Source organism: Bombina bombina, chromosome 7 (assembly GCF_027579735.1).
Source record: "Bombina bombina isolate aBomBom1 chromosome 7, aBomBom1.pri, whole genome shotgun sequence".
NCBI classification, from domain to species: domain Eukaryota; kingdom Metazoa; phylum Chordata; class Amphibia; order Anura; family Bombinatoridae; genus Bombina; species Bombina bombina.
In genome coordinates, this window is record NC_069505.1 from 499,528,866 (window position 1) to 499,553,521 (window position 24,656).

At 37.8% G+C, this 24,656-nt stretch overlaps 1 protein-coding gene across 1 annotated transcript in view; it reads right to left on the bottom strand.

The window, feature by feature from the left end:
* Window positions 1–237: 237 nt before the first annotated feature.
* The window catches only part of LOC128636034 (cytochrome P450 2F2), a 58,701-nt gene continuing 34,282 nt past the window's right edge, over window positions 238–24,656 (bottom strand). Inside the window, exons 7-10 of the mRNA XM_053689108.1 lie at window positions 22,621–22,762; window positions 5,883–6,070; window positions 708–849; window positions 238–615 (exon numbers count right to left, since the gene is read on the bottom strand). Coding sequence (XP_053545083.1) covers window positions 434–615; window positions 708–849; window positions 5,883–6,070; window positions 22,621–22,762 — 654 coding nt within the window. The 3' untranslated portion in view covers window positions 238–433. The remainder of the gene's footprint in view (window positions 616–707; window positions 850–5,882; window positions 6,071–22,620; window positions 22,763–24,656) is intronic.

Below are 24,656 nucleotides of genomic sequence, written 5' to 3' on the forward strand. Positions count from 1 at the left end.
GCAATATTTTAACTTCGGCTTTTTGTGCAGTTAGTGCCCGTGCAAAAAAAATTACTTTCAACTTGGTATATCCATGTTACACGACTCGCACAAAAAGCTTACTTCTAGCGGAGTTAACGCTCTAGTGAGCCCTAAATAGGTCCTAGGGAGAAAACTGTTAAAGAAAATAAAGCTTAAAATACCCACTGATCTGCAAAAATATAAAAAAAAAAAACATTATCAATGCTCCATAATCTGTACCTTTCAAATATTTAATTTATCTTGAATTTATAAAACAAACAAAGACTGACATTTACATATTGGTATTATTTCATAAGTAATAAAGTTACAGACATTAATGATGAATATGGACATTGACAAAGTAAGACAAAATTTACAGACAAAAATTTCAAAAACTTTGAAAAAGAAATGATTTATTAATATGACAAAAATATTATCGAGCAATGAAAGAGAGTTGGAAGGGTATGGGGTGATTTACAAATCCAGTTAATTTTGGTGCAATTTCATCATCAGTAAACTTTTTCTCTGAGGTTAAGGTGAAGTTTTGCAGGATGTAGGTGAAGAATACAAAGAGCTCTATGAGAGCGAGGCCCTCTCCGGGACATCTCCGCTTTCCTGTAGAATTATAATAAAGTTATTATTGTGACCATGGTAAATAAAGAACTCACTCAGCAGTTCTCTACAGACAATAACTTTACTGATGTTACCTGCAGAAAAAGCCATCATAGCGTCATTCTTCTTAAATCCACCACTCTCATCTAAGAAATGGTTGGGGTTGAATTTGTACGGTGTAGAGAATTGGCTGGGATCACGGTGAACAGTACAGAGCAATGCGTTGACATCAGTGCCCTTAAAAAGTGATTGAAATAAATAAATTTAGCTACTTACTAAGTACTGGACAAAAAACTAAATTTATGCTTATGTTGTAAATTCCTTTTTTTTTTACGATGGTGAGAGTCCATGAGATATCAAATGTGGGATTATACTCCAGTCCACTAGGAGGAGGCTTAAACCTCCATACATACCTGATTTTTAATCATTCACACTTTCTCAGTCATATATAAGTTCAGGTAGAAGAGGGAACACTGGAAAAGTAGGAAATTCAAACGAAGTCATGTCTACAGAAAGAGAAGCGCTCTACTTGGAACTAACAACAGTTCAATAGTGGAAGCAGCCTCTTTTAGCCGACTTGTGCCTTTCAAGACCTGCCACCACCTGTATAGAATAACAAGGGAGGATCTTGTGTAATTTCACTATAAAAAAACAACTGAAAATATAAGTTGTGTTCTTTAATAAGACTGTGAGAGTCCACGAGACATCACATATGGGATCTTATACCCAAGCAGTGAAGTCCACCATTAAATAGGGAGGGGCAATACAGGTAAGGCAGGTATGTGTAATCAATTTGATATAAAAAAAAGAAAAAATTCTTGTCCTGATATGTGTTGCAGCTCCCCAAAAGAGAACAAAATACACAATACAGTGGAATAATGTCTGAAATCAAGGAGAACAATCACTTCACAAATTTGTACCCACATATAGTGGAGAAGAATGTGCTCTACATCATCAATCAGGCTATATAATTTAGAACTCATATGTTGCCAAATCCGGAGTCCTCAGATATACAGTCTGTAAATTTAGTTAAATATTTAATAAAAAACAAAATTTGTATCAAGCATATTAAAAACAAGAGGAGGTCTACCAAGTCTAGTATTTAATTACCCAGAGTCTGTCTGTATAACTGCTGAAGTGTATCACTTTGTTGTGGTTATAATGTAACACTTTAAGGATTCTTAAACGTCAAGACTAACGTCGTTACTTATTAGATAATAGTCCCACCAAAGACTCTAACATGTGTTTCACAGTTTAACCAAGGTATGTTACTGATCAAGCATGGTTTCCTGTAGTACTTTAGAGGTATACACATTGAATTGGTAGAATTTAGTGAAAGTATGTAAAGAAGACCAAGTAGCCAACATACATTTCTGTACTATGCAAGCCTTGTTACAGAAGCCACTAATAGTGGCACAGCTCTGGTGGAATGAGCAGTAATGAAAAAGTTGGTATGTTTTATGAATTAAGGCTAAAATAACTGCTGTGCGACCCTTGCAGGGTCAAGAAAAAAATGGACACACAAGGTTTCTTGGCTTCCACATAGAACTTTAAATTCATCACAACATCAAGGTCATTGAGAATCTCTTCTTAGAGTTTTTAGGATCTAGGCATAGAGAAGGAATCACTATTTCTTGATTAATAGTACCTGTAGATACAGCATTTAGAAAAAAAGGAATGCCTTGTTCTAAGAAATTGTGCAGCAAATAAACAAAACCTGTTCAGCACTCTTACCCAATGTGTCTGTTCAGGCTACCGATGTATGCCAACATCAGTAAATATACAAATCACAAAATGTAGCCGCGCCAGTCAAATTCATCAATTCAAAGGTTTATTATACCCAGGCTATGTCACACAAAGTTACAACAATGTTTCGGAAGTTACCCCTTATTCGTGTTGCATAGTTTAAACATTGCTCAATTGCCTCCTTAAATACACCTGTTGCCATCCACTGATGATACTGATCTGTATAAAAAACTATCTGATTGTTATAGCTTACTATGTTATGTTAGCTAAACCTTTCCAAAGCATTATGAAACATATTCAATCTACCCCCCCCCCCAAGAAACATTTCTGAAATGGGACTACACCTTCATGCGCATACTTTTTGGTCTGTTTGTTCTTAGACTAGGAAGAATTGGGCTTTTAACAGGTTTTAGGAGAAACTGATCGTTAGGTTGAGGAAGAAGAGCTTTTCTGATGTTTGAACTGTTTAAATGAATGAAAAAAATAAGCTTAATCTTAGACTTTTTGTCTCAGTCAAACAGAATTTTATGCTGAAAAGGTAGCATTAACAGTTTGCTTTTAGAGCTTTTTGTGTATTTTGCGCTTTTATTATTTTTAGGATTTCTGACCTCTGCCTAAATTCCTGCTTGTTTGCTGTCCAACTGGATTTGATCCTCTGCCTGACCTTGACTTGACTTTTAGATTATGATTTTGTTTATGTCATTTTTGCCCGAAGGTCACTTACAGCATTCCAGCCTGACACTGGAATTAGAAGACTATTGGTCAGGAAATTGGTCTGGCGGGATATATCAGACAACACATAAGGCCTTCCAGCTGAAATGATAGCCTATGAAAGCCTTCAAGCTTTCTATTCATAGGATATTTGAAAGAGGTACTATCCTTTATGGGCAGGCTGCTGAGCAAGAGTAGAAATTGCAAATTACTTCATCCACAATAAGGATTGTTTCCCATATTTCTAGCTTTAAAGTGAAAACAAAGTTTTAATTTTGAAAGACATTACAGAGGTTTATTCAATTCTTTTTTCACTAGCTCTGCAAATGAATCAGGCACCAAGAAGATAGAAGGCTTTTTATGAGCTGGCTTAAATTATTGATAAGGAGTAGGAGAATCATCCCCTAGCATAGCATTTTTATTTTCTTAATAATCATCTTTAGAAGCAGAAATCATCAAATTCTAATGTACTCTGCTTCCTTGCAGGGAATTTTGGCAGATCGCTTGGGGAAGTCCCAGATGAGCTGACGGCCTGTGAAGGATCATCTTCTGCAACACACATTCATCTGTGCTTAACTCGGGGCAGGTAGGGTGCATGGCAGTCATCAGTTCAGAAATATTATTATTATTATTATCAGGTATTTGTAGAGTGCCAACAGATTCAGCCTAAGTTAATATAATCTTTGAATCTTGGGGACAGATTAGTAGAACCGCTTTGGTGAGCCACAGACCCCTGACTACTTTGACTCATGGCCCAAAACCATGTTTAAGATTAGACTTAGCACAGGAGGAACAAAGCTGATCAGGGGAATGCACAGTGATATCCTTACACAGAAGACAATCCCATCAAAGTTAGTGTAAGCATAGACAAGGAGATTGGTAGATAAATCCTCATTATACATGGGAGGTCTGTGACATAATCCAAAATGGGAGCCTATTCTCACTTCCTTCCATGCAGGAGGAACTCTGAGGGGCGATTTTGAGTCTCAGATTGGTAAAGAACCCCTATTAATGACATGTAGATCAACACTCCAGAATTCTCCTCACTCCCCCTTGGAGGTAAAAATGTGAATGAAAGATTCTGAGAGAGTGGGAGGGATTAAAGCTCTGGTATGTAGTGATGATTTTACCTCCTTCCTGTGGACTGGATTGTAATCCCACATGTGATGTCTTGTCGACTCTCACTATCTAATGAAATAATTTTGCTGCTTCTGAAGTTTTGGAACATAACTTTAAACAATATAAAAGTTATATGGTCGATATTTTATTTCAAGAAACAAACAAAAAATCCTCTGTTCCATTAGCATAATATATGAGAAAAAAGCACATAGAAACAATTGTATGAACATATTTTTAATAACTAATAACTATATGACAATCAAGTCTGCCCACATTTTAATTAATTAATAAGCTTAAATATTTGGGATGCTTATCACAGGCATTCTTCACCTCTCTTCCATCACTTTTTTTAGGCCATATACCATCTAGTAGTCCTTCTTTCAACAGATTCCATTTTGTTTAAATTCTTCTGGAAATATAGCCTTCAGGACTGTACACAATAACTAGTGATCTATAAGGTGGAAGAACCTTACTATTCCCACTGCTAATAACTCTGTCCATACAACCAAAATTCTAATAGCCTTACTTACTTCATTACTGTATTATTTGTCCAAGATTTTATTGTGGAGTGACACATCTTGATTATGTGTGTCCTACAATAACCTAATTTCTTACTGTCAGCATCTCCAACTCCTAAAATTCTAATGAATCTAATGCTAGTTGGTGTTTACAGTTCCTACGTTCTGGCTAGGTATACATCTGCCTTTGTATTTAGGGAAATATATAACTACATTCTATATATGAAATAACAGGATTTATAACTGTCGTCTGTATGAACAATAACATATTGAAAAACAACTACCTCAAAATATCGCCATCCCTTTATGTAGGAATACTGGTTATAGAAATGCATTTTATAGGCAAGTTTATTAGCTATATCGGCATTCTATATAAAGGAGTACAAGCTATATTTCACTTTACGCATATGAGATTACTGACTATGCAACTGCACATTGGGGCTAATATTATGTTTATTTGTGTGTACCTATGTATTTATATGTGATTTTATATGAATGTATAGACATATAAACACATAAATACATATGTATACATATATAAACATATATAGAAGTGCACTGGGGCCCCTTGCAGCAGTCAAGTAGCTGAAAACATAAAAAAAATATGTATGCTATATTCATATTTAATAAAGTATTAAATTATGTTTTTACTGTATATATTTCACATTTCAATGCTCTTTGCATATAATATAAGTATTTCTAAATAGATATTCCTATATATTGTATAATCTATTCCTATATATAATCATGCATATATAGATATATGTTACCAATATACCATCATGTAGAAGTATGTATTTATGAATAAATAGAACATATTCTGTTATGTGAAGAACATTGGAATGTGAAATATTCATATTTTAATGTCATGTAGCGCACATGAGAATATGTAATTGCGTTTGACTTCTATGGGGTAAAGGTTATCGCACCCTTGATATTCTAAGTTTGGCTTTTTGCACTTGTCGGGTTAGCGCATGAGCAATAACTTTTTACTTTCAACTCATAATACGAGCACAACCGTAAGTGCACAAAAAGTTTATTTCTAGTGCAATTAGCGATCTAGTGAAAACCCTAAATAGCGCTCCACTTGTAATATGGCCCTAAGTGTTTGACATCATTTTACCTTGGAAATTGCTCCACTTGTAATATGGCCCTAAGTGTTTGACATCATTTTACCTTGGAAATTGTATATCCTCGAAACTGAGTGTCTTTTGTCACTGCACGTGCAGCATTCAGTGGAGAAATATCAGCAAATCTCTGGACTTCATTGATCACAGCTTCTGTATAAGGCATCTGGCTCCGGTCAGACACCAGTGGAAATCTATTTCTTCCGATCACCTGGTCAATTTCCTTGTGAATTTTGGCTGTCAAGTAGAATATTATAGGTTAACCATTTACAATATGATGACTAGAGACCCCATGATCCAAAACCTACTGGCACCCAGAGAAATAAAACAATTGTGGGGCTTTTTTAGCATCATATAGTAATGTAGCTGTCTCTCTTTTACATTCAGAACTCTGCATAACAAGATATACACCATAGTCAAAAAAGGATGATCTTCCTGGAGTCATTCTAAAGCAACTGTTGACTCCAGACTAGTAATCAGAAGCCACTCTGAAATTTGCCCACAGGCCGAATTATTTAAATCAGATGACTCTAGAGTCATTCACTGGCTGTTCATGCTTGTGATGTAATCAGTAAGATAATCTGCTAATCATTCTGAAGTCATCATTCAGAACCTTTTACCTTAGCTGACGACTTTACAAGCCTGATGATGTCTGATGGCTTCTAAAGGTGTTTGATGATCATCAAATGACTCCAGGGTGGTCTACTAAAGTAATCCTGTTTTCCTTGGGCAGTTCTCAAGCTAAATTTTGCCTTTATACATGTGTTTTTGATGGACCTTGCAGCACTGATAAGACTTCTTAGATAATCTCATCAGACAAGAAAGCTTTAGATCCCCAGGCCATAAGTCTTTTAGTTAAAGGGGCAGTCTACTCCAGAATGTTTATTAAAAAGATAGATAATCCCTTTATTACCCATTCCCCAGTTTTGAATAAAAATATGGTTATATTATTATACTGTTTACCTCTGTGATTAAATTGTATCGAAGCCTCTGCAGACTACCCCCTTATTTCAGTTCTTTTGACAGACTTGCATTTTAGCCAATCAGTCCTGACTCATAAATAAATCCACAATGTTATGACACGCACAAACTAGCTCTGTCTAGCTGTGAAAAACTGTCAAAATGCACAGAGATAAGAGGTGGCCTTCAAGGGCTTAGAAATTAGCATATGAGCCTACCTAGGTTTAGCTTTCAAGAATAAATACCAAGAGACAAAGCAAATTTGATGATTAAAGTAAATTGGAAAGTTGTTTAAAACTACATGTCCTATCTGAATAATGAAAGTTTAATTTTGACTAGACTGTCCCTTTAAGGGTTCTTTGGCATTAGGACCTCTATTGCAATGTTGAGATGATATTTGTTTTTATTTATCTAATTTTTTAATTGTTGGCATCCATTCCTGCAGATCAGTTTAGCTTGAATAGGTTAGGATGCTACAGCCATTTTTTTTAGAGCATGTGGATGGTTGAATATGAAAATATCTTTAAAGAATAAACATTTAAAGATCTTTTAGGAACAAAATAACCAGCCAATCAGAAATGAGATCATCATAATAAATTGTTCCACTGTATCTGATGGCTGTCTTGCTTACAGATTATTATATTCTCCTTTTTAAAAAGACATAGAAATCAAGACATTTTTCTGTCATGAATAAGAAACGGCAGCAGCTTAACATGTTAGATGTTTTCTTTTTAATGTTTTTTTTTTTTAATATATCCAAAATGTTGTTTAAATTTAAAGGACCATGATATACAAATGTTGAAGCACTTGAAAGTAATGCAGGATAGTTGCAAAAAGCTGACTAGAAAATATCACCTGAACATCTCTATGTAAAAAACAAAATGTATGCTTAACTGATAAATGTATTTATTTCCGGGTATGGTGAGTCCACGCCATCATTAATTACTAGTGGGAATATCACTCCTGGCCAGCAGGAGGAGGCAAAGAGCACCACAGCAAAGCTGTTAAGTATCACTCCCATTCCCATAAACCCCAGTCATTCGACCAAAGGAAAATGGAACAAAAAGGATAGCACAAAGGTGTAGAGGTGCCTGAGGTTTAGTAAAAAATAACTGTCTTAAATAACAGGGTGGGGTCGTGGACTCACCATATCCAGAAATAAATTCATTTATCAGGTAATCATAAATTTTGTTTTCTCTCCTAAGATATGGTGAGTCTACGACATCATCAATTACTAGTGAGAACCAATACGCAAGCTAGAGGACACAGATGACTAGGAAAGGAAACCAAGACAGGCAGACCTAAACAGAAGGCACCACTGCTTCTGAACCTTTCCCCCAAAAGAAGCCCCAGCCGAGGCACAAATATCAAATTATAACATTTGGAAAAAGAAGACCAAGTTGCAGCCTTGCTTCATTTTAGAAAGCCCAGGAAGAAGAGACAGCTCTCGTGGAATGAGCCATAACTCTCTCAGGAGACTGCTGACCAGAAGTCTTTCTCCACCAGAAATAAAAAGAAGTAGGTTTCTGATCTTTACACTTTCCAGAGAAACAAACAGGCAGGGCAGAAGATTGGCGGAAAACCCTAGTCGCCAGTAGAAAAAATATAAAGCACGCACAACGTCCAAGTTGTACAACAAACATTCCTTATGAGGATTAGGACATAGAAAAGCCCCATTGATTCCTATGGGGAAATAAAAGTTATGTCTACACCTAACAGCCTAGCATGAACCCCGAGTCTAAACACCCCTAATATTACACTTATTAACCCCTAATCTGCCGCCCCCAACATTGCCGACACCTACATTATATTAGTAACCCCTAATCTGCCGCTCCGGACACCGCCGCCACATACATTATAGTTATGAACCCCTAATCTGCTGCCCCCAACATCGCCGAACCCTACATTATATTTATTAACCCCTAATCTGCCGCCCCCAATGTAGCCGCAACCTAACTACATTTATTAACCCCTAATCTGCCGCACACAACGTTGCCACCACTATAATAAAGTTATTAACCCCTAAACCTAAGTCTAACCCTAACCCCCCCTAACTTAAATATAATTTAAATAAATCGAAATAAAATTACTACAGTTAACTAAATAATTCCTATTTAAAACTAAATACTTACCTATAAAATAAACCCTAACCTAGCTACAATATAACTAATAGTTACATTGTAGCTAGCGTAGGGTTTATTTTTATTTTACAGGCAAGTTTGTATTTATTTTAACTAGGTACAATAGTTATTAAATAGTTATTAACTATTTAATAACTACCTAGCTAAAATAAATACAAAGTTACCTGTAAAATAAAACCTAACCTACGTTACAATTACACCTAACACTACACTATAATTAAATTAATTCCCTAAATTAAATACAATTAATTAAAATTAAATAAAATTATCTAAAGTTCAAAACCCCCCACTAAATTAGAGAAAATAATAAATTACAAGATTTTTAAACTAATTACACCTAATCTAATCCCCCTAACAAAATAATAAAAAAAAACAAAATAAAAAAAGCGCTACCCTACACAAATTACAAATAGCCCTTAAAAGGGCCTTTTGCAGGGCATTGCCCCAAAGTAATCAGCTCTTTTACCTGAAAAAAAAATTACAATTCCCCCCAACATTAAAACCCACCACCCACACAACCAACCCTACTCTAAAACCCACCAAAATCCCCTCTAACCTAAAAAAACCTAACACCAACCCCTTGAAGATCTCCTTACTGGGAGACGTCTTCACCAAACCGGGCAGAAGTGGTCCTCCAGACGGGCAGAAGTCTTCATCCAGACGGCATCTTCTATCTTTATCCATCCGGCGCGGAGCGGGTCCATCTTCAAGACATCCGACTCGGAGCATCCTCTTCTTTCCACGGCCGACGACTGAATGAAGGTTCCTTTAGATGACGTCATCCAAGATGGCGTCCCTTTAATTCCGATTGGCTGATAGAATTCTATCAGCCAATCGGAATTAAGGTAGAAAAAATCCTATTGGCTGAAGCAATCAGCCAATAGGATTGAACTGGCATTCTATTGGCTAATTGGAACAGCCAATAAAATGCCAGCTCAATCCTATTGGCTGATTGCATAGGTTTTTTTCTACCTTAATTCCGATTGGCTGATAGAATTCTATCAGTTAATCGGAATTGAAGGGACGCCATCTTGGATAACGTCATTTAAAGGAACCTTCATTCAGTAGTCGGCCATGGAAAGAAGAGGATGCTCCGCGTCGGATGTCTTGAAGATGGACTCGCTCCGCGCCGGATAGATGAAGATAGAAGTTGCCGTCTGGATGAAGACTTCTGCCCGTCTGGAGGACCACTTCTGCCCGGTTGGATGAAGACTTCTCCCGGCTTCGTTGAGGACTTTGGCCCGGTTGGGTGAAGACGTCTCCCGGTAAGGTGATCTTCAGGGGGTTAGTGTTATTTTTTTTTTAAGGGGGGATTGGGTGGGTTTTAGAGTAGGGTTGGTTGTGTGGGTGGTGGGTTTTAATGTTGGGGGGGTATTTGTACTTTTTCTTTACAGGTAAAAGAGCTGATTACTTTGGGGCAATGCTCCACAAAAGGCCCTTTTAAGGGCTATTTGTAATTTAGTGTAGGGTAGGGCTTTTTTTTATTTTGGGGGGCTTTTTTATTTTGTTAGGGGGATTAGAGTAGGTGTAATTAGTTTACAAATCTTGTAATTTCTTTATTATTTTCTGTAATTTAGTAGGGGGGGTTCGTACTTTAGATAATTTTATTTAATTGTAATTAATTGTATTTAATTTAGTTAATTTATTTAATTATAGTGTAGTGTTAGGTGTTAGTGTAACTTAGGTTAGGTTTTATTTTACAGGTAAATTTGTCTTTATTTTAACTAGGTAGTTATTAAATAGTTAATAACTATTTAATAACTATTCTACCTAGTTAAAATAAATACACAGTTGCCTGTAAAATAAAAATTAACCCTAAGTTATTAGTTATATTGTAGCTAGCTTAGGGTTTATTTTACAGGTAAGTATTTAGTTTTAAATAGGAATTATTTAGTTAATTGTAGTAATTTTATTTAGATTTATTGTAATTATTTTTATGTTAGGGGGTTAGGGTTAGACTTAGGTTTAGGGGTTAATACATTTAATATAGTGGCGGCGACATTGGGGGCGGCAGATTAGGGGTTAATAAATGTGGTAGGTGGCAGCGATGTTAGGGACGGCAGATTAGGGGTTAATAATATTTAACTAGTGTTTGCAATGCGGGAGTGCGGCGGTTTAGGGGTTAATATATTTATTATAGTGGCGGCGATGTCCGGTTCGGCAGATTAGGGGTTAAAATATTTATTTTAGTGTTTGCGATGTGGGGGGGCCTCGGTTTAAGGGTTAATAGGTAGTTTATGGGTGTTAGTGTACTTTTTAGCACTTTAGTTAAGAGTTTTATGCTACGACGTTGTAGTGTAAAACTCTTAACTACTGAGTTTAAAATGCGGTACCAGGCTTGACAGGAGAGGGTGTACCTCTCACTTTTGGTCAGACTCGTAATACCGGCGCTATGCAAGTCCCATTGAAAATATAGGATACGCAATTGACGTAAGTGGATTTGCGATATTTCTGAGTCTGGCCAAAAAAGTGAGCGGTACACCTGTACCTGCAAGACTCGTAATACCAGCGGGCATTAAAAAGCAGTGCTAAGACCTCATAACGCTGCTTTTTAACCCTAATGCACAACTCGTAATTTAGGCCATAATCTGAAAAATAAGATAAGGCGAATCACACTGCAAAGCCGATAGTTCCGAAACTCTCAGAGCAATGAAGCAATAAGAAGCAAAACCTTCCAAGATAATAACTTAATATCTACAGAATGCAATGGCTCAACCGGAGCCTGCTGCAAACTTTAAGAACAAGGTTAAGGCTCCAAGGAGGAGCAACAGACTTAAACACAGGCCAGATTCTAACCAGGGCTTGACAAAAAGATTACACATCTGGCACATCAGCCAGACGCCTTTGTAACAAAATAGATAATGCAGAAATCTGACCCTTCAGAGAACTGACTGACAAACCCTTCTCCAGACCTAACTGGAGAAAAGACAAAATCCTAGGAATCCTGACCCTACTCCAAGAATAGCCCTAGGATTCACACCAAAAAAGGTATTCACATCATACCTTATGTCATAAGGTACCAGTAACAGACTTGCAAGCCTGAATCATAGTCTCAATGACCGACTCTAACCACGCTTAGACAGAACTAAGCGTTCAATCCCCAAGTAAAGAGCTACAGAGAAACGAAATTTGGATGAAGGAAAGGACCCAGAATTAGAAGGTCCTTCCTCAGGGACAACCTCCAAGGTGGAAGATATGGCAACTCCACTAAGTTTGCATACCAGATCCTGCGAGACCAAGCAGGAGCTAATAAAATTACTGATGCTGGGGGGGCGGAGCCAACAGCCGAGGTGTTCAGACGTGTGTCTCCTGTGCTCCTGGGCCATGTCTAAATAAAGTACCTACTTACAGAAACAGAATAAGTTAAATTCATATGTAGATATCTACCGACTGATCTACAATGGAGGGATACCCTGTTTGAGAACTTTTACTACTAACTACGTCTTTAGTAACCCCTATTGGGGGGAGCAGATACACTGCGAGCGGCGAGATACTTGGGCCTACCCCCACTGCTACTAGCCTAAGCTTACACAGGCCTGAGCCTGAAACTACTTTCAAAATGAAGGAGACTCAGGAGTCACTTTATACCCTTTTACAAGGTCTGGATCGGCAGATCACAAGCTGCTTTATCGATGTTACCGATACTCTACGGTCCGCAATGTGTGGAAAGTCTCAAAGCGAACTTGCTAGTAAGGAATCCGGAGACATATCGCTAGAACTTTCAGTAGAAGACCCCTTGATAGCACGAGGCCACTTACCACCGTGTCACATTGGCAATGGTGATCTAGACCATCCATCGCAAGACCAATGTGGCCTGCTGATAGTGGATCATACAACAGCCACGATGAGTGCGGCTGAGACATCGGAACAGCTTTCACAGAGGGAGGAGTTGTGGCAGCCATTGATTCTCAAGCCGTTCCTAACAAAATCAGAGATGCCTCACTCCCTTTCGGATCTTAACAGCGAAGAGGTCTTTGCTTACTCTGATGGTGACCTGCAGCCTAATCTACTGTTGCTAACACAAGCTTGCGTTTGGCGGTCTGACTTTTATTTATTGTTATGGCCCTCTGGCATAGATATTGCTGCCTTTTGCCCTACAGCGAGAATATCAATCCTCCCATCCGAGGCCCTATTGTTTAACATCAAGGTGGATGTCATGCCTCTCTTAGCATGGAGTACGATTTATGTCTTCAGAGGTGCTTCTTTGGCTTCTATGATTTTTGCCCAGCGCCAGGATTCCCGGCAACAAAGGTATTTGTACACATCTGACTACCCTGTTCTTATGAATCTCTGTACAAGAGAAGGCATCGGTTGAGATCTCTAATACGACAGGGCGGATCAAAGGGCTTAATTGGATGTTATCTTTTTCTGTTTTTTGACCAGCCTCAATGGTGGATGTGAGATGAACTTCTCTGGACACTTCCTAGTGAACATATGAACCATTATATTATCTCTCAAGGGTGGAAAAACCTTGCAGCTTATATTTCTCTAGTTATGCTGTGATATATACTGTTAAACTTGTCCTTGGCAGGGTTCTATTGCTGGGACAGTTTTGAGATATGAGATATATAATTCCACACACATATTCTCCCCTTGATGTGCGTTACATAAGCTATTGCAATGTTACATTTTTATTTATGCTCTTTAGCAAAATGTTTATATTGCACTGTGTCTAACATCATTAATCTATTATTTTTGTATGCTCTTGAGCTTTATTTTAAAAATTGGCACCTTATTATCATCCTACATAGGAGAACACCCTTTATCTTCTGACTATAACACCCCTGCCTATTACATAAACTGCGACATTTATGCTCCTTACCCATCTATGCTACATTCTGTTAGCTAATTACCCCTTTATAGGAGATAGTTGTTGAATATTATGCATTTAGTCTCATCGCACTATACCCCCTGTGTGCTACCAGAATAGTTTTGGGATCTCTGGTATCTGAAGAATAGCCTTGCTGCCACTATCTATATACTAAACAGAAAGCCAAATAAACATTTTAGCGTAGCCACTCACTGGCTTTTTTTCCCCTGCTACTCCCATGAGAGCCCCCTATAGTGTTATTACTTTCTCTTTATATGAGCATAACACCTTATCTAGTTAATTACTTTACTCTGATCTGCAATTATTTTAAACTTGTATATAGTGTGCCTAGTTGTCATATCTGAATTTAATTAATCTTCTCTAGTGGTTTGCAGAAGGGGTTTTATTTACATATCAACCTCAACTTCTCATGTCAAGGAGACTAGTAGATTTTCTTCCAGGTGTTAAGGATGCAAAATTATTCCTGCCCTAAGTGCCTATATATCCTGTGCCACCATACAGTCTACTATGCTCCCTATAGAACTGTGTAAAGGTCTCTAACAATATATCTTTCCCATACACTTACTTAACCTGTGGAGTGTTAGGTTGCTACTCAGCTCGTACATGAGTGTGTAGTATTTTAGCTTAAACTGTTTTATGAGAGTTCACCCCAATAGAATACTAAATCCAGCTTTTTGCATATCTCTCTCAGACTGCCTTAGTGCAGTGGAACCCTGGCATGGAGCCCTTTTTTCTTTCTATATTTGTACGTAGTAAACCCATTATTGACCTCTCACTATTTTCACTTACTAAGTTGTTATCCTAGACCTTCCAAGATAACAACAGATAATTTTATTGTCAGACTATATACTGTCCAAGTTCCCTTATAATTCATATAATTTACCTAATTTAACTTCAAACCTTAATAGCTTTAATATAGAGGTAGAAACCAGGTGTTCTTACTCTTTTTACCATACAAGCTTAAGATTTATATTTCACAGAGTATGATACCTCCTAGCCGCTCCATGCTTCTATGTCCTTATTATTCTTTTACAGGGAAATTTTCTGCAGAATACAACTTGGAGACATCTGTAGTTATTGTTTCCTGACTACTATAATTAGAATGCTAAGTGTAACCTATAAGGTATTTATATTTTTAATCTTTCAATATTATTTTATGTTAGAGGTTATTTGTTCTTTTATTGAATACTCCTCATATATTTCTAGCTTATGCATAACTGTGCTCCAGACTATTTTCTGTCATGACATATTTTGCAAGTGGGGTTTACTTTTTATATAGGAGTCTCATGGAAATACAGAGATGCCTCATCTTATAATCCACTTTAATTATGGTTATATATCTTACGTTAATTATGGGTATATACCTTATTTCCTAGACATGGTCCTAAGTGGGACCATACTTGATGGACCCTTAACTCTTTTATACCATTATTTACGTTGAGTATCGAGAAGTATTTCCACACAGAGTTAAAATTGTATACTTATATCTGCTAGATCCTACTACAGATGGTACAACTATGTTATATGTTAGTATGTATAGTAATGTTATCTATATTGCCTAATATTCTTCTTTAGAGAAGTACTGTTTATATCATCCTCAGAGAAGATAGCTCTGATCTGTTTGTGTTTCCCTGAAGTGTTCTGTTACACATATAGCCTTTTAGCACTATACCTCCTACAAGCTATCAGATTTGTTCTGAGATTTCTGACATTTAAAATAATTTAGTTGACACTATTTAAATACTAGATATGAATCTTCGAAGTTATACTCATTTCAGCTATAGGCCCCAAGCCCAGATCCCAACTAGATCCCACATAGTAGCAGAGTCATACTATCTATTTATCTTTGCCAAAGAAGAGGACCTTCTGAATGGCTCCGCCCTCCACCCCCCCCCCATATTTAGAGCGGTGCTTACCCGCTGAATATCCCCCCCCCCTACTATATATATATTCCTTTGCTTTTGGAAGCTCCTAAAGAGCTGTGTACCTGACCAGTAGCTATTTCTTTTTTTTCTACAATTCTGGTCCAGTGGGCCTAAACTTGTGTTCCCATCTGGTCAGTCATATATGCTATTTTATTGAAAAATCAAGGTTTAATTAGCCTATCATTAATGCTTTTTATAATTGTCAAAGTATTTTGTTCAGTTTTGTTTGTATTTTTTTTTCTCTTTTTTATAAGAGACGTGTTATCTTCTATGTTTGACATGCAAAACCTCAATAAAAAAATATTTAAAAAAAAATAATTACTGATGCTATCTCCTGTTAAATCCTGTTAAATATGAGCAATGACTCGTGGAAAGAGAGCAAACGGAAGAAACAGGTATACTAGAGTGAAATCCCAAGGAACCGCCAGAGCATCTATCAGGGCGACCTGCGGATCTATTGACCTTAAACCAAACCTTGGAAGTTTGGCATTCTACCAAGATGCCATCAGATCCAATTCCGGCACCCCTCATCTGAGAGTTAACCTGGAGAATACCTCCGGATGGAGAACCCACTCCCCGGGATAAAATGTCTGTCTGCTTAGAAAATTTGCTTCCCAGTTGTCCACCCCTGAAATGTGGAAGGCAGATAGACAACAATAGTAAACTTCCGCCCACTGAACAATTAGAGTTCCTCCCTGGTGGTTAATGTAAGCCACAGAGGTAATATTGTCCAACAGGAACCCGATAAATTGGCTAAGGACAACTGAGGCCAAGCCATCAGATCTTTGAAAATCGCTCTCAACGCCAAGATAATTAAGTGGAGAGCAGACTCCTCCAGAGTCCATAGACCCTGCACCTTCAACGAGTCCTAGACTGCTCCCCAGCTTAGCAGACTGTCATCCGTGGTCACAATCGCCCAGAAAGGACTCCGGAAGCATGTGCCCCAAGACAGATGCTTCTGAAAAAACACACCACAAAAGAGAGACTCTTGTCGACTGGTCTAGATCTATCCACTGAGACAGATCCAAAATGCCTCCATTCCATTGTCTGAACATGTGAACCTGCACTGATGGCTGAACAGTAGATTGCAGAAAGAAAGGATCTTTGATTTTCTGCCATCTGACAGAAATATTTGCATAGATAGGGAAACTATTATAGTCCCTAAGCAAACTACTCCTGTAGCTGAAAAAAGGGAGCTAATTTCCAGATACACTATCCACTTGTAGGTATAAAAAAAGACAACAAGAACTGTATGAGAGCTTGCTTATTAAAGAGGTGGCGCCTGAACCAATAAGTCGTCCAGCAAAGGCGCCACTGCTATTCCCCAAAACCTGATCACTGCCAAGAGTTAGAAAATTCTGGGAACCATGGCAAGGCCGAAGTGTCTGACCAGAAGGGAAATCTCAGGAACTTGAAGATACGCATCCCTCAGGTCTATGGTTGGCATGAACTGACCCTCCAGACCAAAGGAAGAATGGAACAAATGATTTCCATTTTGAAGGACGGTACCCTGAGAAAGCTTGTTGAGACACTTAAGTCTAGAATAGGACAAAAAGTTCCCTCTCTTATGGGAACCACAAACAGGTTTGAACATCATCACTCCGAGGGTGGAAAGTTACCAAATGCAATTCAAAATTGCCTCTCTTTTATCTGATCTCAGATAAACATGAGAGGTGGATCTAGAATTCTATTTAGAACCCTGAGATACTATGTCCACAGCCTAACTGGGACATTTCGCATCCATGCTTGAAGAAAACTGAGAAATTCAGCCCCCCACTGGTCCAGTCCCGGATCGGGGGGCAAACCCTTCATTCTGATTTAGACACAGCTGTGTTTTTTTTTTTCTCTGACGTCCTCCAGGTCTATTCTTCTTGTCTTGTGGTAGAAAAGACCCTTTTTCACCCGTAGTATCAGAAATGTTTCTGCCAGACCAGGATCAAACAAGGTCTTACCCTTGTAAGGAACGTCAGAAGCTTGGAATCAGAGGAAAATCCACTGACCAAGAATATAGTCACAACGCCCTGTGGGCTAGCACAGTGAAGCCAGATATCTTGGCTCCCAGCTTAATGACTTGCATGGTAGCAGCAGGATTAAAAGAATTGGCTAATTTACAAGCCTTAATTCCATTCTGGATCTCATCCAAAGGAGTCTCTACCAAAATGGAATCAGACAAGGCGTCGCACCAAAGGGATGCCGCACTTGACACAGTGGCAAAACAAACTTCCATATAAGCCTCCAGCTTAGTCCATTGATCCTTAAAAGAACAGCTACCCTCTATAGGGATCGTAGCTCTCTTAGCCAGAGTAGAAATGGCCCCTTCTACTGTAGGCACCGTGTGCCATGATATTTAATAGAGATCACTTTAACCCTTTGAGTGCTAAGCACTTTCCCACCTGGGTGCTAAGCTGTTTAAAGGTTTTTTTTATTTTTTCTTTTTTAACTTTTTTTTTTCTTTTTTCAGATCCCCAAGACTTACACTGTTGGATTACCTTGGGGGTCTGTAGCTGCTTAGATGCCTGAGATACAGGCTTCTAAGCAGCATGACCCCTTTTCCTATACTTACCATAGTTAATTTTAAATAAAGTTGCGCAGTGACGTCATCACATCATTGCATGTGACGTCCCCGCGCAGAAGCCCCAGCGATGCCTGTCACTATACAGGCCCAACCCCCAGATCTCTCTCAAGGTGGGAGAGTGCTAGCGACGGCTCTGAGTCATCGTTAGCACCTGAGTGGGAAACTCTGCAATGGCTCAGAGCCGTCATTAGCACTGAAAGGGTTAAGGACAGTGGACGGGGAAAAAAGAATCCCCAACTTCTCCCATTTCTGTGAAAAAATCTCCTAGCACGGTCTGGAACAGGAAAAACTTCCACAGAGAAATCCTAGTAATTATAAAGGTTACTAGATTCCTTAGGGTTGACAACGACAGGCGTATCGAAGTCGCTCCAAAGTAGCCAAAACCTCCTTTAACAATACACAAAGGTGTTCAAGCTTAAATCTGAAGGTTACTACTTCAGCATCAGTTGAAGGAATTATACTGTCCGAATCTGAGATATCACCCTCACAGGCTACCGACATATCCTCCTCATCAGACTTATGAGGTAGGACAATGTGAGAAGCAGAAAGCGATACAGAAACCTCACTATGTGAATCTCTAAATTTCCTCTTGCATTTACCCTTCAACATAGGAAAAATCAGATAATGCCACAGATACCACAGAGGATAGCTGTGCAGCAAAATCTATAGGCAAATATACTCCTCCAGGAGACTGAAGAACCGCAGGGCACTGCATGTGACGCCACTAAGGCTTGGGATATGCAAGGAAAAAGCTGTGGCATTGCCAGGACAGCTTCATCCTGAGAGCCATAGGGCTCAGAGATAATCTATCAAAAATATAAGCTGAGCATGCAGCACAGAATTAAAAACAAATCAATTTGCGCCTTAATATCTATCATAGGTTTCAAACCGGTGACAATAGAACAACAATATTGCACAACACAGCTACTTATCCACTGTACCACAGAGAACACTGGCTTATAATAGAAAACACAAAATTACTATGTACTGTCACTTTAAGAACAGTACTCCGGTTACAATTTACATTAGTTCAAACAAGTAATGCTTCATGCAAACATGTACACACTTAGACTGTTGTTTCTCCAAAAAACAGTCTCGTAATATTATTAGCAATGAAAAAGTGGAGGAAACAAGAGAACTAGACAAAGTCCGCTTTTCACAGACTGCTGATAGGACATAAGAAAAAACAACGACCAGCAGCGACCATTCTAAACAGCAAGGAACTTGCTGCGATACACAAGTCCTCCCACGGATGCAGCAGACGCCGCTCTGTAGCAGAGGAGGGAGAACACATGACCGGGTTGGAAGAAGCTGCGCCATTAAGAAAAGTGCACGCTTCCAACCCGCCTCTAAAGTGAAAGTAAGCACTCATAGACCAATGGCAGATTAGACCGCCCAATAAGCCTCACATCGCAAGAAAGATTCACATTCCTAACTGTGAACGTCTTCCTCTAGCATAAACAAGCCTCTTGCGTTTCCCCGTGTCTGAAACACATTTCACTACTCTGAGAAACTTAGTGGCATAGTAATAACACCCTCTTACTGTGTACACTGAGCGCAACGCAGCATTACCTGCTAGCTGCTGTTAGAGCTCCGGGGAAAATATGCACTTAATCGTTACATATCTGAAAACTAATAAAAATACAAACATCCTTTACATTACTTTATATCCCAGTAAAAAAGTAAAAAAAAAACAAGTCTCTAATGTCACAATAGCAGTTCCTACTCCCTGCCTGAAAATATCCTTATAAAAGATATATATATATATATATATATATATATATATATCACAAATAAAGCTGCAGCTCACCTTATTAAGTATACAGTCTCCAATACCCAGAAGACAAAGCCACTTACCTGCAGTCTGGCCGTCCGGAAGGAGGACAGCTTACAAGGTGTGAGAGGACACCACTTCTCACAGAGACCTGTAGAAAAAAGAAAGAACACCATGGGCATTAAATATGTTAGGAAAATGCAGCAAGGCCCACCTTACAAGTTCCCAACTGCTTTAAAGTCACCACTACTCTAATGCAGAGATTGACGTGGACTACAGCTAGACCCAAAAATCTTGCTTGAAGCGAAAGAAATCCAATTTTCTTCAGACACCCAAACTTCACCTCCACTATTGACAAAAGGCAAAGAGAATGACTGGGGTTTATGGGAAGGGGAGTGATACTTAACAGCTTTGCTTTTGTGCTCTTTGCCTCCTCCTGCTGGCCAGGAGTGATAATTGATGATGTTGTGGACTCACCATATCTTAGGAAAGAAATGGAAGATATTTTACCTCAAAATTTCCTCAGTAACCACATCCCCTTGTAAAGGGATTTTAAGCAGCCAATCAAGCTGCTAGTCCTGGGACTTGCAAAAGAGCATGCAACGGGCATGTGCAGGCACAGTCATGTTATATCCCTCCTCAGTTTAAGGAAGTTTTCATGAGATCAGAGCAATGCACAGTGTGACATTAGTCCTGGTGAAGCTGATTGGCTGTTGTGTTTTTTTTTTTTTAACATGCATTGGCTGTTGTGTTTTTTTTTTTTAACATGCAGCTTGTACTTTGACAGTAGCTGAATAATAATTGTCCACAGAGCCCTTACTATTGTGAGATGAAGAAATATTGAGGTAAGATATCTCCCTTTTTTACATAGAGATGTTGAAGTGCTATTTTCTAGTCAGCTTTTAACAGTTATGCTGCTTCACTTTCAAGTGATTTAGAATTTGGGCATTATGTCCCTTTAAAGTGAATCAAAAGTGAGTATATTCTAAGTCTAGTTTAACAGAATTGCACAATGAGCTACATTTATGAAGCTGCAGATGCAGCTTTGAAGTCTGCGTGAACTTGAAACACTACTTAAATCATCCTGGTCAGGATCGGCAGGGATGATTGACAAGCCCTGCTCTTGTGCAATTTGTTGCTTGAGAGTAGAGGGCGTGGCTGCACAATAGGGATGGGCGAATGTTTCGCAACATTCGAAAAACGGCACGTATTTTAACACATTCGTTCGTTCGAATCGAATTTCTAATGTTTCGGTTTCGAATTTTACGATTACATTCGAAAATATTCGAATTCGAAAAATTGGAATTTAGATTGTAATAGTATTTCTAATGCTTTTTCTTTAAATGTAATATTCGAATTATGCAATATTCGAATTCAAAAAATTCGAATTTAGATAGTAATAGTATTTCTAATGCTTTTTCTTTAAATGTAATATTCGAATTATGCAATATTCGAATTCGAAAAATTCGAATTTAGATTGTAATAGTATTTCTAATGCTTTTCCTTTAAATGTAATATTCGAATTATGCAATACGTGTATTCGAATTCGAAAAATTCGAATTTAGATTGTAATAGTATTTCTAATGCTTTTTCTTTAAATGTAATATTCGAATTATGCAATACGTGTATTCGAATTCGAAAAATTCGAATTTAGATTGTAATAGTATTTCTAATGCTTTTAAATGTAATATTCGAATTATGCAATATTCGAATTCGAAAAATTCGAATTTAGATTGTAATAGTTTTTCTAATGCTTTTTCTTTAAATGTAATATTCGAATTATGCAATACGTGTATTCGAATTCAAAAAATTCGAATTTAGATTGTAATAGTATTTCAAATGCTTTTTCTTTAAATGTAATATTCGAATTATGCAATACGTGTATTCGAATTCGAAAAATTCGAATTTAGATTGTAATAATATTTCTAATGCTTTAAAACTTTTTCTTTAAATGTAATATTCGAATTATGCAATATTCGAATTCGAAAAATTCGAATTTAGATTGTAATAGTATTTCTATTGCTTTTTCTTTAAATGTAATATTCGAATTATGCAATACGTGTATTCGAATTCGAAAAATTCGAATTTAGATTGTAATAGTATTTCTAATGCTTTTTCTTTAAATGTAATATTCGAATAATGCAATACGTGTATTCGAATTCGAAAAATTCGAATTTAGATTGTAATAGTATTTCTAATGCTTTTAAATGTAATATTCGAATTATGCAATATTCGAATTCGAAAAATTAGAATTTCGAATGTAGACATTCGATATAATTATAAACATTCAAATTCGAAAGTGACATTCGAAAACTGTAAATAACATTCGATTTTCGAATTTTTAAGAATATTCGTTCTTATCGACATTCGAATTTAGAATTCGAATTTCGGTAATAACATTCGTTCTACATTCGAAATTCGAAAATTTACACATTCGCCCATCCCTACTGCACAACCAATTGCAAAGTTGGGTGGACAAGTTCCGGAGTATGATAAATGTGAACCAATAAGTTTAATATCCCTGTTATATGATTCTATTTATATATGTTTCTTTGTACGTGTCTTTTAAGCTTTGACCTACCTTGTATCTCAGGATATGTCAATAATATTAAGAGTGCGTGCCTCAGTGTGGTACCAACAGTATCTGTAGCACCAAGAAGTAAACTGTGAATCGATAGCAAAAGATTTCTCGTGGTGAACTCTGTGTAAGGATTTTGTTTTTCCTGTACAGAACACAAAAATATCCAAATTCATATACAAGCAGTAATACAGAACTCATTGGTTTTTACCTGAAATAGAATTTTACTTTCCCTGGTGTCCTATATATTTCTTAAAGAGTTCATCTAATCACAGACTCATATACATATATACTGTGGACCCTTACGCATGCTCAGTAGGAGCTGGTGCCTCAGAAATGGTTTATAATATGAATGCACACAATTTGAAAGTGGAAATAAATTTAAAAGTTTTTCTTCAAATTGCATACTGTTACCCTCCCAATACCTCCTCCTATTGCTCCATATAACCTCCAAATAACTCTTCATATTGATCCATATAACCCCTCCCTATAACTCCTCATATTGCTCAATATAACCCCTCCCTATAACTCGTCTTATTGCGCCATTTAACCCTCCATATAACTCCTCCTATTGCACCATATAACCCTCCCTATAACTCGTCTTATTGCGCCATATAACCCTCCCTATAACTCCTCATATTGCTCAATATAACCCCTCCCTATAACTCATCTTATCGCTTCATATAACCTTCTGTATAACTCCTCCTTCTGCTCTATATAACCTCCCTATAACTCCTCATATTGCTCCATATAACTCCTTCATTTAACTCCTCCTATTACTCCATATAACTCTCCCTATAACTCCTCATATTGCTCTATATAACCTCCCTATAACTCCTCATATTGCTCCATATAACTCCATTTAACTCCTCCTATTACTCCATATAACTCTCCCTATAACTCCTCATATTGCTCAATATAACCCCTCCCTATAACTCCTCATATTGCTCCATATAACCCCTTCATTTAACTCCTCCTATTACTCCATATAACTCTCCCTATAACTCCTCCTATTGCTCCATATAACCCTCCCAATAACTCATCCTATTGCGCCATATAACCCTCCATATAACTCCTCCTATTGCTCTATATAACCCTCCCTATAACTCCTCATATTGCTCTATATAACCCCCCCTATAACTCATCTTATCGCTTCATATAACCCTCTGTATAACTCCTCCTTCTGCTCTATATAACCTCCCTATAACTCCTCATATTGCTCCATATAACCCCCCCTTTAACTCCTCCTATTACTCCATATAACCCCTCCCTATAACTCCTCATATTGCTCAATATAACCCCTCCCTATAACTTCACTTATTGCTCCATATAACCCTCCATAAAACTCCTCCTATTGCTCCATATAACCCTCCCTATAAGTCATCATATTGCTCCATATAACCCTCCCAATAACTCATCCTATTGTTCCATATAACCCTTTCCTATAACTACTCCTACTGATGCATATAACTCTCCTTATAACTCCTCTTATTTCTCCATATAACCCTCCCTATAACTCCCCTTATGGCTCCATATAACACTCCCTATAACTCCTCCTATTGCTCCCTATAACTCCTCCTATTGCTCCATATAACCCCCCATATAACTCAGCATATTGTTCCATATAACCCTCCCTATAACTCCTCCTACTGTTCCATATAACCCTCCTTATAACTCCTCCTTCTGCCCCATATAACCCTCCCTATAACTCATCCTATTGCCCCATATAACCCTCCCTATAACTCCTCCTTTTGCCCCATATAACCCTCCCTATAACTCCTCTTATGGCTCCATATAACCCTCCCTATAACTCCTCTTATGGCTCCATATAACCCTCCCTATAACTCCTCTTATGGCTCCATATGACCCTCCCTATAACTCCTCTTATGGCTCCATATAAACCTCCCTATAACTCCTCTTATGGCTCCATATAACCCTCCCTATAACTCCTCTTATGGCTCCATATAAACCTCCCTATAACTCCTCTTATGGCTCCATATAAACCTCCCTATAACTCCTCTTATGGCTCCATATAAACC